Genomic DNA, 15,513 nt, shown 5'->3' on the forward strand with positions numbered 1-15,513 from the left:
GGAAAGGGAGATGATGTGGCACTGAGTAAAGGCACAGTATGCAGTACTAGTCCACAGAGTTCTAGTCTTCTGTGCCTACAATACAATACTCAGGTGCCAACTTATGGATCCAATCATAAAAAATGACTGACCATGGGGCTGGAGAGATGGCTTAGCAGTTAAGCACTTGCCTGTGAAACCTAAGGACTCTGGATTGAGGCTCGATTCCCCAGGACCCACATTAGCCAGATGCGCAAGGGGGCACATGTGTCTGGAGTTTGTTTGCAGTGGCTGGAAGCCCTGGCGTGCCCATTCTCTCTCTCTCTCTCTCTCTCTCTATCTCCATCTCTTTCTCTCTGCCCCTTTCTCTGTCACTTTCAAATAAATAAATAAAAATTAAAAAAAAATTTTAAAAAGACTGACCATCATCCTCTTTGGTTGCTGTGGAAAATTTGAATGAAAATAAGGACTAAATTATTTCCAGTGGCAACATAAAGGAGAAAATTGTAGCATAAACACATAGTATTTAAAATAACATCATGTGGTCAGGACAAAGGCCAGGATGAAATCAACGCAGAATGACTGAATTGCATATCACTATCTTCAATGTATTTTATGTGTATGTAGAATTACTGAAGTTATTTTCTACCCTTTTAAGAACTTAGGTGTTTGATTTATGCTTATACTCACCCATTGGGAAATTTTCAGCCATATCAAAATCACTAAACCAGTTCATAGATAATGATTCAAGTGCACCAGAACTGCATGCTATATCCTAGTCTAAACCATGAAGGCAGACTACTCTTGCTTTTGTGCTGAGTAGAATGCCCAAGTATTCAACATGGAGGAAAGGAGCCATGCATGTTAGAGGAAGCCTTAGTTTTCAATCCATAAGGAGGTGGATCGTAATGAAAGTACGAGAAAATTGCACTTACCATGGACAGTCAGTTTTATATCCCTGGCCTGCTTGCCAGCTGTGTTGGACACAGCACACTGGTAGCGCCCCTTGTCACTTCTACGTGCATTCCTCAGATGTAAAACTTGTCCTTTGCTTAAAAGTTCAATATTAGGATCTCCCAAAAATAAAGGCCTGAAAAAGGCAATTTCATTGCATAGATTCATTTTAATTTCATTATGTTCCTTCTCATTAACTAGGACAAAACAGTTAAGTATGAAGTTAAACTATGAATCAATGTTGATTACAAAAATGCAACGTGATTAGGGTTCTTATTCAGGAAAATGAAATTATTATGCCATTTTTCTGAGGGAAGTTAGATAACCATCACTCGGAGATGAAAATTTCCCATTTCAATCTTAAATTCTTTAGCAATAATAAAAGAAGCCATGTAGAGTTATTTCATTCATTCGCCATTGTTATTGTTCTTATTTACTTTGTATTTTTTTGGTTTACAAAGACAAATTTGTACCATTTTTCTGGAAAAGAAAATTAAGTTTGATATTACATTATGGGAACTTCCATCTGAAAAATATATTTGTAAGCCAGTATCATTATGATATCTGGAAAAGGATGCATAAGAGAAGGTATGGTTATTATTTAATATAGGTGGTAGCTGTGCCAACTTTTCTAAAAATGCATTGTATAAATATCTATTTTAATAGAGATGCATGCTTTATTAATGTACTTTAATAAATAGAAATGTTTTATAGCTATAAATACTTAAAAGATAATTTTGCTAGTAGTAGATCACATGTCAAGTAAGTCTTTTGCAATTGCAACTTATTTTAATACTTGTGAAATCATGGTTATTAAAGTCTATGATATCCTAAGAATCATTATTTTGAAATTCATTTACCTCCTGTTAGGATGACTTAAAGCCTAGCTTTTTAAAACTTGCAGTGACTGAGCCACATGGTAATGAACCATGCCACTAGACAGTCTATATGCTAATTGGAAAAGACATTTGATTTTCTATAGGATCAACTTTCACCATTTCTGGTATGGCGTATTATAAAAAGCTCTCAAAAGTTAGGAAGAGGGCTGGAGAGATAGCTTAGTGGTTAAGTGCTTGCCTGTGAAGCCTAAGGACCCTGGTTCAAGGCTTGATTCTCCAGGACCCACGTTAGCCAAATGCACAAGAGGGCGCACATGTCTGGAGCTCGTCTGCAATGGCTGGAGGCCCTGGTGCACCCATTCTCTCTCTTTCTGTCTCTCCCCCTCTTTCTCTCTCTGTCCTTTGCTCTCAAATAAATACATAAAAATAAAAATAAATACTTTAAAAAAAAGTTAGGAAGAAAAAATGCCATGATTTAATTCAGTTTAAGTGTTTAAAGGATGAGAATACTCTATAATGTTACTTAATTCTATGAAACTTTCATGACTTTAATGAATGTAAATTATGTGGGTAACCTAAAAATTTAAACAAATAGTCCCATGGGAAGACATAATTATCTCTGCATTTTATTCTTAAAATTTTCACTGTTAATCTCTGCACAAACAACTTTAGTATATAAGTTTGAATTCATCTGATTCTAAAATAAATTCCCAAAATTTCTAAAGAGATTTGTTATTCAAAGGGATGAAAGATATTATGACTTTAAGACTGTTTTGAACAATATTATTTCTCCTTCACGTTCTGTGTTCAAGTGATTAAAAGGGAAGTACACCTAATGCATGCACACATCTGTTCCTATGAATTAGAGCCCTGAACCAAGTATAGGAAAGATACTCACTTGCCATCTTTGAACCAGTGAGTATCAGGGAAGGGCGTGCCTTTGACCAGGCACTGCAGCGTTGTGTTGTGGTTGAGGACAACTGACACTTCGTTTGGGGAGCTGGCACCTATTATAGTGGGTGGAACTTGAACAAAGACATTTTATAATGAATATATGTTTATGACTTCATACAAAGAGCTGAAGAAAGACAAACAGATGATCAATTAGTTCATAGCATTTCAACAATATCTTTTATATAAATACTGTATCACACAATAGCTTCTTTTCATATTGCATTTGTATACTGAATGGTAACTTTTTAAATTATAATTTTAAAAAATTCATTTGGTGTGTGTGCGTGTGTATGTGTGTAAGACACATGTATAAAGACTGTTGGATCAGACCTTGCCATACACCTTACTTGAGAAAGGGTCTGTCATTGCTGTTCATTGCTCTGTTCATGAGTTTCTAAGAAATTCTCCTGTCTCTGCCTCCCGTGTTGCGGTAGACACAGTGGGATTCCAGAAGCCCAACCCAGCTTCTGACTTTTGTGTGGAGTCTTGGAATCTAAATTCAGGTACTCCAGAGTAGTTAGTAGTTGTGTGGCACTCACTTTATGCACTAGGCCATATTCCTAGCCTCATTAGTATTAAATTTAATAGAGGAATTCATGCAGAACTATTACTTAGAAGGACAGTTACCTATAAGAATCATGACAATACAGAATTCATTTTGAGACTTGGTAAACTCATATGTAAAACTCGGAGAATGGGAGTGAATGGAAATACTCATGTGCACTATTGCTATATGTACAGCAATCTTAGAATGCCATGTGTACCTTAATGGATGCCTATACTAAAGCTGGTATGAAATATAGAATGAATAAGAGATATGATAATTTGTTATCCTCGGAATTATCATGCATAAGAAAGATATCCTGTTAAGTTGTCTGATCTTCATCATCAGAAAGCAATTGTGTTCTGAAAGGTTTAGTAAAGAGGAGATGAGGTGTGATTAGATTTGTAGTTTAGGAATACATTGAGGCTGGAAAGATGGCTTAGCAGCTAAGGTGCTTGCCTGCAAAACCTAAGGACCCATGTTTGACTCCCCAGATCCCATGTAAGCCAGATGCACAAGGTAACACATGCACAAGGTTATACATGTGCACAAGGTGGAGCATGTTTAATTATGGTGGCTAGAGTCCCTGGCATGCCCGTCCTTCCTTCCTTCTCTCTTTCTCTCTATCTCATAAAAGAGGTCAGTCTGTTGGGCTTACCTCAGAAAAAGAGTACTCTGGCTGCTAAGCAAGCAGTGAATTAGAGGGGCAAAGAGCGAATGCAGAGGAACATGTAGGAAGCATAATAAATTACATCATACCTTCACAATGGAATAAGAAGTAGGTTAAAAAAAAACAAAAGGAAGAAGAAGTAGGTAATTCAACCCAGATTAGGAAGCAGACAACAGAATATAGGTAGACTGCAGAAGTTCTGAGAAAAGCAAGGAGATGGATGAAGGCATAGGTCACTCAGAAGTGGTGCCAAGGTTTACACTGATGTTCAGTGGGGCTTTCCTGCGCTGAACTTTTCAATGTAATATGATGAAGTTATTCAAGTCAATGTACTAAAGAAAGCCGGGCACATTGGGACCATCTATAAGCCAAACACTTGGGAGTCTGAGGCAGAGCATTAGCAATCTCAGGCCAAAATGGTCTAGCTAGTAAAATCTTGTTTAAAAAACCATAAATGAATATATAAATAAAAAACAAATTAAAATACACTAAGGTCAAATCAAGATATCATTCATTATAGTTAAAAAAATCTGAGTTGGAAGTAAAAAGTTTGGGAATCATCAGCACACAGAAGGATTTAATAAGGGAATGAATGCCAAAATAAGGCCAGTAAGATGAGTGATAAAACAGATTACTAAGCGTGTTTGCATGTCCTATAGTTAAATATAACAATGGTAACTTGGGAAAGAAAAATTCAAAGTACTTCAAGCTTTGGGGAGACCAAGGCAAGAGACTATTTTTGTTCTTATGAATGCTTTTAGTGAATATATTACATCTAGGCTTTACTTCTACTACTGACTCACACATTCCATGCCAATTTTTATGAGCACAATATGAAGAAAGGTGAAAGTCACTTTATTAAAAAGTGATCTTAAAGTATCAGGTATAATTTCATCAACATTTTAAACTAATGGGCATTAAAATGATTTATATTCCATTTTATTGCATGGCTACCCACTCTCGATACTCTCTTCCAGCTCTTAAGAGTTCTTTTCTGGTCTCAGAATTAACTTCCCTTAATTAAAACTACAGCTCGTTTCACTACAATTATTAACTAAAATGCAGGGAAAGTGGATTTATGACCTTCTACAGCTGATGTACAGCCTCCCGGCTTCAGGAGATATCCACAGCATATTCAAATTATACTCTGAAACATAGAGCTACTTATATACATACATACACACACATATGCATACACATACACACACATAGCCACTTTTACATATATCTTTTTAAAAAATATTTTATTTATTTGAAAGAGAGATACAGAAATAGTCAGGGAGAGAGAGAGAGAAAGAATGGGCATGCAGGGCCTCTAGCCACTGCAGACAAACTCCAGATGCATGTGCTTGCTAGCTTGTACATCTGGCTTGTGTGGGTCCTGGGGAATTGAACCTGAGTCCTTTGGTTTTGCAGGAAAGTGCTTTAACTGCTAAGCCAGCCCTCCAGCCCCACTTTTACATGTATCTTTGTTACGAAGAAATATTTCCTGTCTACCTACCTGGAGAAATTGACCACAGTAACAGTAATTATTTATACCTTGACACATATAGTACCACTTTTAAGTATGTGATACTCTGAGGCAAATGAATCAGTCCTGTCTGCATTATAAACAATAAAACTTTCCATATAATATGATACTAGTGATTCAAAATTAAAAACAAAAATGATAATGATAGGGTGAAACAAATGGTACTTCTATCACTTTATTTCTTATACCTTCATTTGATCATGCAGTCAGAAATTTATCTCAATTGTAGGCTTTTAAAAAAAGTTTTCTCCTTACCTAGCACATCTATACTAAAGTACTTCTGAGAGGTGCCTGCAATGTTGATGGCTTTGCAGGAATACTGTCCCGCATCTTCTGCAGCAGCTTTGAAGAGCTTCAGTATTTTCCCATTGTTTACAACCTGAATAGTGTTGCTTTCAGTCACCTGTAAGAGCCAAAATGGTAGTGTCATTTACAAACCTAATACAAAATCTCTCATTACAAACTGAAATAAGGTGTTGTTTAATTATTGCTATTAGGCAGAAATTCATATCTGAACAATTTAGTTCAGGTGCAGAGGCAAAAACAATTGTCCATATTTGGATATCTCCATTTACCTGAACACCACCTTTATACCACATAATGATGGGTGACGGAGTACCTTCCACTTCACAAGAAAGACTGGCCAGCTGGTTGACCAAAACTGACACATTTGTTACTTGTTCTTTATCTTTAATTACTGGAGGAACTGTAAACAGAGAGGAGTCATGACTAGATAGATATTCTTATAACTACAATTAGCAAGTTTCTCTATAAAGTCCTTTATATGGTCTGGGGAGGTAGCCTTGGAAGCATGAGGACCCCAGTCTTATCCCCAGAATTCATGCAAGAAAAATCGAGGTGTGGTAGTGCATGCTTGTAATCCCAGTGCTGGGAAAGTGAAGACACTGATTCCCTGGGGCTCAATGACCAGTCAGTATAGCTTAGTTAGGCAAGCTCCTGGCCAGTGAGAGACCCTATCTCTTTTTTAAAAATATTTTTATTTATTTGAGAGAAAAGGAGAGAGAGAGAGAGAGAGAGAGAGAGAGAGAGAGAGAGAGAGAGAGAGAGAGAGATTGAGACTGAGCATCTGGCTTTATGTGAATACTAGGGAATTGAACTGGGGTCATTAGGCTTTGCAAGCAAGTACCTTTAACTGCTGAGCCATATCCCCAGCCAAGAGACCCTGTCTCTTAAAAAAGATGGTCAGCACATGGGAAATGACACTAGAGTTCAACATGCACACACAAGAAAGTTTTCTGGAAGATAAGTTTGGAGTTATGTATGATAGCTCCAAAATTCAGCATATGCTTTCTTATAAGATGGAAGTTGTAACCAGTTTACTTAATTATTTAGTTTTTAGTTTTAGTTTTTTAGGGTCTCTGTCTATCCTAAGCTGACCTGGAATTCACTATGTGGTCTTAGGGTGGCCTTGAACTCACAGGGATCCTCCTACCTCTGCCTCTCAAGTGCTGGGATTAAAGGCATACACCACCACCACCACACCTAGCTTAACCAGTGTATTCATAAATAAAAATTCCTATTGAATGTTTTACTTTATTTCTGGGTTTTAGATTAAGGATGAAAGTTGGGATTGATCTAGTATAGGTTCTATTTCACATATTAATCAGAAGATCAGCTTGTAGGGTCTTAAGTCATGTTGGGACTCACTACTTTCCTGACAGGATTGAGTATCTTATCTAATAGATGAGAGTTACTTATCACTGGGTTGGAGATATAGCTCAGTCATAGAGCACTTGTTTTGCAAGCATGAGGACTGGAGTGATGGTTCCCAGCACTCAGGTGGGTGCTGGCCTTGCATGGTTGCCACCTGCAATCCCAGTGTATGAGAGGCAGAGACAGGGGATCCCTGGGGCAGGCAGGCTAGCTAGACTAGCTGAATCGGTGAGCTCTGGGCTCCAATGAGAGACCCTGCCTTAGGAAAATGAAAAGGACAATGGTCAAGGAAAACTCCTGGTATTAACCTCTAGCAGCCATACACACCCACATGCACATACATACCACACAGACATGCACACTCAGGCATATATACGCACACACTCACATGTGTGCCCACATGCATACACATGCACACACAAAAATGAATTAGGAATCTTAAATAAATTCCAAGATATTTTTCTGTTACAAACACTAGACATAAGTAGTGAGTATAATGTTCTATTATATGTATTACACATGGCCTTTTTGTGTGGGGGGGGTGCATATGTGCACATATGTGTGTGTAGGCCATGGGCAAGCTTGGGTGTTTGTTTTTTTCTCAGGAATTCAGTCCACTTCTTAGAGGAAGAGGCAGAGTTTCTCATTGGTTTGGGGCATTCCAAGCTAGTTTGACTAACTAGCCACACAGCCCCAAGAGTTCTACTGCTTCTTCAGCATTGTCATTACAGGTGTGTGCCACCAAGTCTTACCTTTTGTTATATGACTTGAGATAAAACTCAGATCTTCCTGTTAGCTAGACAAACACTTTATTAACGAGCTATCTCCCAAGCCCCATATGTGGTCTTTTCATAAGTAAAATAGAAATGAAACATAGCAGATCCAAATTTCCTTACATGTGCCTCAAATCTCGGAGAAGCCACACCTGAACACACACTCAGGTTTCCAAGACTGAGTGCTCTCTCTGCCCCCAGGAATGGGACATACATGGCTCAGTCAAGGGACAACAGATTCTAACTATGAATCTTTTTCTATCAGACTCAATTTTGGATGACACAAAATCACAGCCTATAATTACATGAAATTTTAAATCAAATAAATAAATGCCACCAGAGTACAAGTCCTCTTTTGGCTAACATATTCCCATGGATATTGAGGAATAATACATTGACAAAATACTTAACCATGCAAGAACTGGAAACAGCTACATGTTAGTGACTTGGTTTTAGCATTTATAACTTACCATGGACCTTGAGGCTATATTTTCTTTCTGTGGTTCCAGCTTCATTGATTGCCACACAGATATAGTCCCCATTGTCATGTGGCATAACAGAAGCAATAATCAACAACGTGCCATCATCCACAATCGAGATACCTGGCTCTTTGCCGGTCACCTCTCTACCATTGTGTAACCATTTGATGGTTGGCTTAGGAGTGCCTAAATAAAAATAAAAGCCTTTTTAAAATAACAAAATTAGAAATCTTTGTCAAAAATCAAATACATCAGGGAACAAGCAAGCCTCCTACTATGGCTACAGTTTATACCTTACGGTACTGTGCTATTTCAAGATCTGGCATGTACATGTGCAGAGGTTATGGTATCTACTGAATCTGACCCTGGCCAGCCTTCAGACCTGTGGTTTCTAGTGTAAAGTTGATAAACACTGCTTTCATCCAAAACAGATTATAATAAGGAGTTCACTTTTTTTTTCTTTTGAGTTCAAAGTGACTAGTGAGAAAAACAATTTATTAAACAAAATGACAAGATGTGGGGAGAAGTTGGGAGTGAAACAAAGATAGAGTAAAATCCTGATGCTGTCATAGGAATATACCATGAGATTTCTCAACCAGAGTGCAAAAGGAAAATGGAGAAACTGTGTTCTATGGTTGACTGTTGAAATGCCTCAAATAGTAAATGCACGGAATTTCTGGGCACACTTATTTTTGGAGGTCTAATCTGTTAAACAAAAGACAAGAGCCCACGTCTTAAAAAGAAGTTGAAGTGCAATGAGAAAAATTTATCCTGACTATTTATGACCAGCAGAATGAGTGGAAATATTCTCAGGGAGAACTGGGTGTGGTGGCGCACGCCTTTAATCCCAGCACTTGGGAGGCAGAGGTAGGAGGATCACCATGAGTGTGAGGCCACCCTGAGACTACATAGTGAATTCCAGGTCAGCCTGAGCTAGAGTGAAACCTTATCTTGAAAAAAGAAAAACAATATATATATTGCATATATCTATCTATATCTATATCTATATCTATCTATATCTATATCTATATCTATATCTATATCTATATCTATATCTATCTATATCTATCTATATATGCACACACACACACACTCAGGAAGAAAGTGATAAAACCTGGGCTGGAAATATGGAGACTCCTGAAAAAGCTGACTATAGAAATACCAACAGACCCAGTTATACCATTACTGGGCATCTACCCTAAAACCTTCAAACCAAAAGCCAGAGAGATTTGCTCAACCATGTTTGTAGCGGCTCAATTCGTAATAGCTAAAAGCTGGAATCAACCCAGATATCCATCATTAGAAGAATGGATAACAAAGATGTGGTATATCTACACAATGGAATTCAATACAGCAGTAAGAAAAAACGACATAAAGAAATTTGAGGAAAAATGGTTGAACCTGGAACAGATCATTCTCAGCGAACTTACCCAATCACAGAAAAAAAATTAACACATAGTCTCACTCATCTACAACACCTAACCTGAATCTACCCAAGATACCTTACATACACAGCAAGCACCTCATGGACTAGACAATAGGATGGATGGGAGGGCGGGGAGGGCATCGAAGGGTGGAAAACAGTAATCCGGACCCAAATGGCAATGGTACCATAAAATTCTACTTCCTAAAAGACAGACCAAATGGCTGAACCTTCACTAGACCCTTACAGGAAACACCTGAACCACAAGACACTGGAGAGGGTAGGATCAAGACTGACCTAAATCTCCTACATCTTCCCTCCCTCCCTCTCCCCCTCTCCCCTCTATCTCTCTCCTCTCTAACTCTTGTATATTAGTTATGTTTTTCCTCAATTTCTTAGTGGACACTAACCTGTAACCCCCACTTGCAGCTTGGGCCTACCATCCACAATGAGCTTTTGATCAGAGAAACCTACAAGGTTTCCCAAAACAATGACAGACTTCTGTCAGAGTACTTGATGACCCACCAAAGGCCAGTGGTAAGACCCTATTGCTGAAGACTCCATATGCAGCTGACATGTAAAATGGAATGACATGGCTGGAAGCCAGGAGAGAGTCAGTCCCCAGACAGTCAGCGTGTCTAGTTTCAGAAGGTGCTACATAGGCGACTGGGGGAAATGATCAAGATCTGTCCAAGCAACGCATTGTTTAACCTAATTAGCAACAAATAACCTGATGTGATGCCCACACAAGTGCAATAGTGGTACACAGCCATGGTGAGGAACCAATTGCTCTTGATTTGGCTAACTGATCCACTCAGTGGTACTGGATCCATAGCTGGAGCTGGGAAACAAGTCAGAACCATACCCAAACACAAGCCCACTCTACAATATCAAGCTACCATCAATCACGGGGTATAAGAGGGCCTACACCTATCAAACTGTCTATCAAAAAAGTAAGTGTTATCTCAATTTTCCAGGTGCTAACTTACTCTCCGTTGGAGAATCTGCTTCTCTTTTCCAGATACATGCAGATCCTAAGAAGAGAGCTGCCCCAACATACCTCAAAAGGGGCCCAACTGAAACTAAGGACAACTGGCGAAACAAGCAAGGGTGATGTTTTCCTGTGAACCGGATACCAGCACAAATGGGAAGGAGACCAGCGCAGAGAAAAATCAACTCCTACCAAATCAGAGAGCCAGAGCCTCAGAGGCCCCCAACACCTCAGCACTGAAGCAGACCAAAAATGAACCCAACATGGCTCAGGGAAATTTTGTGGAAGAGGGGGCAGAAAGAATGTCAGAGTCACATGTTGGGTCATGATATGCAGAGACATTTATCATACCAATAACTGGGTATAACTCCACAATGCACGACCCATTTTCATCAACAAGGAGGGTCCAATGGGAGGGGGTAGATCACAGATGAGCCTAAATAATGGTACCAAATTGCCTGTATTTACTGAAAAGAAAACTAATAAATTAAATTAAAAAAAAAACTGGGCTGGAAAGATGGCTTAACAGTTAAGGAACTTGCCTGCAAAGCCAAAGGACCTAGGTTCAATTCCTCAGTACCCATGTAAGCCAGATGCACAAGGTGGCACATGCATCTGGAGTTTGTTTGCAGTGGTTGGAGGCCCTGGCATATCCATTCTCTCTTTCTCTCTCTCTATCTCACTCACACTCTCTGTCTGCCTCTTTCCTTCTCTTGCTTTCTCAAACAAATAAAATTTAAAGCATATTTTTGAAAATGATAAAACCATGTTAGAGGCTGGGAATATGGCTCAGAGGTTAAAGATGCTTGCTTGCAAAAGCCTACCAGCACAGATTCAATTCCCCAGCACCCATGTAAACCTGGATACAAAGTGGTGGCATGCTTCTGTGATCCTGAAGCATCTATGACAATGGGAGGCAGAACAAGGAAAATCCAAAGCTTGTGAGCAAGCTAGTCTGATGCTTGCTGCAGTGTGGGAGTTCATTTGCAGGAGAAAGAGACCCTGCCTCAAAGAAGGTGGAGCACAGACATCTTGAGGATGTCCTTTGACCTCCACATGCATGCTGAGGGACATGTGCCCATATATACATAAATAAATTAAAATTTAGAAATATACAGTAGAATGTACAATAAGTGATAAAGGAATGCTAGAAATAAACAATAGTGCTGTTCTACAAATGTGTTTATTTAGCAAACAAGGTGTGAAGTTCAAGACTAGGGAATTTAAAAGTTTGTTTAATTTCTATAACATGAAAACAATGCTCATGCAATGAAGCCAAGATGATCTCACATTAGGTTGTTATCAAGGCTATATTAAAGTATGGTAGACATATAAAAGGTGGGCATTTAATCCAAGATAAATACCAAAGAATGACAGGAATATATAGGTTAGATTCTATCAGATTATATGGAATGTATAGAAATATATAGATGTGTAAGTGCAACTGAACTCAAAATGAATTAATATCTCATAAAATTGACCATGGAAGTAATATTTATGAGGTAAAATTTAAAAAATGAGACTCTTAATCAGGCTTACTGCAAAATGTTGACCGGGGAGGTAAAGAAGAAGTTAAATTGGTAGGCTCCAGTGATCTACCTGCATTCTGACTAATTCCTTTGTGGACTTCAGTCAGTTTTTTTTCACCAATATTTATTGAGCTATGCATGAAAAGGAAAATGGACCTTCAAAGTACAACAGTAGCATTATCTTTAACTTTAAACTGTTATGGCCAAGATGACAAAACATAATTAAAAGGGCACCTGACCCTTTTAATTAAACAAACTGAAGAATTATATTCCAGATAAAAAAAAAGAAGTATCCGAGAAAATATTGTTATTCAATGTGGAAATGAAATAAAGCAAAGAAACCAGCCTGGTAGGAAAGGATCCAGGTACACCAAGGAGTAAGCATGCTGCTGGAGGTGTCCACAGGCAGTGAGCCTCACAGGACCTAGCTGTAGCTGCACTGGCTCTGAGAATAGTGACTGACAGCTCGTCAGATAAAGTTATTATGCTTCTTTGAATACTGAAATAGAGTAGTTACTGGAGATAGCTACTAAGGAGGGATGCAAATGTTTGCGACAGAACACAGGCAGTCATGAGCGCCATCAACTGCTACCACCTCCAAACCAACTGCTAAGAAAAGGCCCATGTGGGAGCAAAGATGGTGGCAGCCACCAGGAATTCGCCAGGAGGTTATGTAAATGACATTGCTTGGGCTTTTCCAGAACTGCTACAAACTCATTGAGTTACTGCAGATAAACGCCTGTGTGAAACAGGATGTCATAACATACACTTAGCACTCGGTAGAGACTATGCCTCTTTCTATCCCTCTGAGGAGAGATGTTAGCAATCTTCCAACAGAAACATGGGCTAGAAAATCCAGAAGTCCAAGGAAAGGAAGGGCTTTAAATAAGTCTCAAAGATACAAATTATATCCTGATCCCAGATTTACCAGATGGGAGTAGATATCGAAAAAGAAGATTCTAAACAATGTCTTACACAAGGGAGTAATTCTAATCTATACTCTGTTGAGATTAGAAAGCATTCTGAACTATCACATTTTAAAGAGAAAACTCTTTCAAAATAGTGAAATAAGAAGTGACAGAAAGGACATGAGCTTCATTGAAAACATGCTAGACTGAGATTGGAAGATCTTTCTATTGTTTAAATACCTGGGAAGGAAAAATACCTGTTCACAGAGCTGCTGTCTGAAAAGAATGAGTTTCAATTATGTTCAAATGTTATAACAATAACTGGTAGATGGAATGTTTACAAAGGTATCTTGGGTGCTGCCAAATTCTGGACTAGTATTGAAACATTACAACAATGGCTATATCTCCAAGCAGAACCTACCTTTTACAGGACATGGAAATGCAATGCGTTGATGTGCCAGTCTTTCTTGGAAAGGAGTGTTAAAAGGAGGTTCGAGGTCTTCCATTGTAGGTGGTTCTATTAGAAAAGTAAATTCATTATCTCAGACTTCCCTTGGATCATTTTAAACTCTCCTAAAGCATGGCTGACTGTGCTTCTCCTAAGTTTTATTTTAAATAAGAGTTATATTTCTAGCTATCTGAACCTCCTGCCTAGATGTGATCCTGGGAACCAAACTCAAAATTTCTCAGACAAATTTATTACTTTATAATTCTCACAATCCCAACTTAAGTACTTTCCTTAATGAAGGTACTATGGTCATGCTAGCCATTTTTCTGTATCTTTCCTTTCCTTCTGATCTGTACATATACTCACATACCTGTATGTTCTTTTGTATCCTGAGATCTCTGGTTACATAAAACTCTTACTTTCTTTGAACTATATAAATAGATTTCTTATTGGGATTCTATTATCAAACATAGTAGTCCCCTTTGGATGAATTTTCCCGAGAGCCAACAGACACTCTATGGAACAAAAATCAATGTAGTAATTATGTACTTGAGATATTTTTGAAAATATTAAATAAATGTCAATTCTTATGCTTCCCTTTTGACTATAAATATAAACACACAGTAGTTTGCTGAATCGGTGAGTGAATGGATGCATACACTGGTTACGTTCTCTATCAGTGGTCCAGCCACTCATCCCAAAAGAATTGAAGAATGTCATTACTAATTCTAAGTGTTGTCCAAAGTACTATATAATGCTTAACTTTTCTTCTTGCCTTTTACTGGTATTCCCTCAGACAGGATGGACTGACAGCTTTATTATCCAGTTTCTGTCAGTCTCAATATCTCAACTCATCAATATATCATATCACCCTGATGTCAATTCTTCAAAGAAGTCTTGCCTGATCACACAATCTGAAGTAGACAACACTCTTAATTATCACCCCATTTTAATTTCTATACTGCACTCCTCCTCATGGACATTTTTGTTTATTTGTTTTCTGCATGGACACTGGAGCAGCTCATGAAAGCTGAGATACTGTCTGTGTCACTGTACCACTACTGCCTAGAACATGGTGGCCACCTGGCAGAAGCTTAACAAATACCTATTTCTTAGAGAAATGCATTTAGATCTTCCGTACATTAAGATAAAGCCAGTATCAATAGGAGCATGGTGAACCACATTTTCAAGACATCAACTAAGGTGAGGAATGAAGTAAAAGTCTCATCAAAAAGGCTCTATCCAGAACTTCTGCCGAGCCAAAGATACCATTATCTAGGACTGACACACACACACACACACACACACACACACACACACCAGCAACTTCAGCTTCAAAAGTCAACACAAAACCCACCTTGGACATGCAGCATCATCTCTGCTTCATCACTGCCTGCTATGTTAGCAGCAACGCATGTGTATACACCCGTGTCTGAGAGGACGGCTTGCTCAATGCTCAAGCTCCCGTCTGGATGGTTAATAAGCTGTACTCCATCAACCAGCATGGTCTCTCCACTCTTACGCCACATGACCACAGGAGGGGGCGACCCTTGAGCATTGCATGGAATATTCACTCTCTGGCCAACTCGAACTTTCATATGTTTAGATGCACGTTGTATTTTTGGAGGAACTGGAAACAATAACTGAGTATTATTAATCCACTTTATAAAAGTTTCCTTATTTTTTTTTCTGACTGAAATTGAGAACTCTTTACCAAGAAGTAACACGGACAAGTGAAGTAATCTCATTTTAAACCACTAATCACTAACTGGGTAACCTAGGGCAAGTCAATAAACTTCCTGAGGACTACTTCCTTG

At 38.5% G+C, this 15,513-nt stretch overlaps 1 protein-coding gene across 3 annotated transcripts in view; it reads right to left on the bottom strand.

Annotated features, from left to right (window-relative positions):
- Hmcn1 (hemicentin 1) overlaps positions 1 to 15,513 on the bottom strand; it is a 453,131-nt gene that overhangs the window by 175,216 nt on the left and 262,402 nt on the right. For all 3 annotated transcript variants that reach the window (XM_045142289.1, XM_045142294.1, XM_045142284.1), the window contains exons 24-30: positions 15,054 to 15,326; positions 13,670 to 13,765; positions 8,389 to 8,583; positions 6,047 to 6,177; positions 5,727 to 5,874; positions 2,671 to 2,797; positions 915 to 1,069 (exon numbers count right to left, since the gene is read on the bottom strand). In XM_045142289.1, the coding sequence (XP_044998224.1) occupies positions 915 to 1,069; positions 2,671 to 2,797; positions 5,727 to 5,874; positions 6,047 to 6,177; positions 8,389 to 8,583; positions 13,670 to 13,765; positions 15,054 to 15,326 (1,125 nt within the window). The remainder of the gene's footprint in view (positions 1 to 914; positions 1,070 to 2,670; positions 2,798 to 5,726; positions 5,875 to 6,046; positions 6,178 to 8,388; positions 8,584 to 13,669; positions 13,766 to 15,053; positions 15,327 to 15,513) is intronic.

This window comes from Jaculus jaculus, chromosome 1, assembly GCF_020740685.1.
Source record: "Jaculus jaculus isolate mJacJac1 chromosome 1, mJacJac1.mat.Y.cur, whole genome shotgun sequence".
Classification (NCBI taxonomy): Eukaryota; Metazoa; Chordata; class Mammalia; order Rodentia; family Dipodidae; genus Jaculus; species Jaculus jaculus.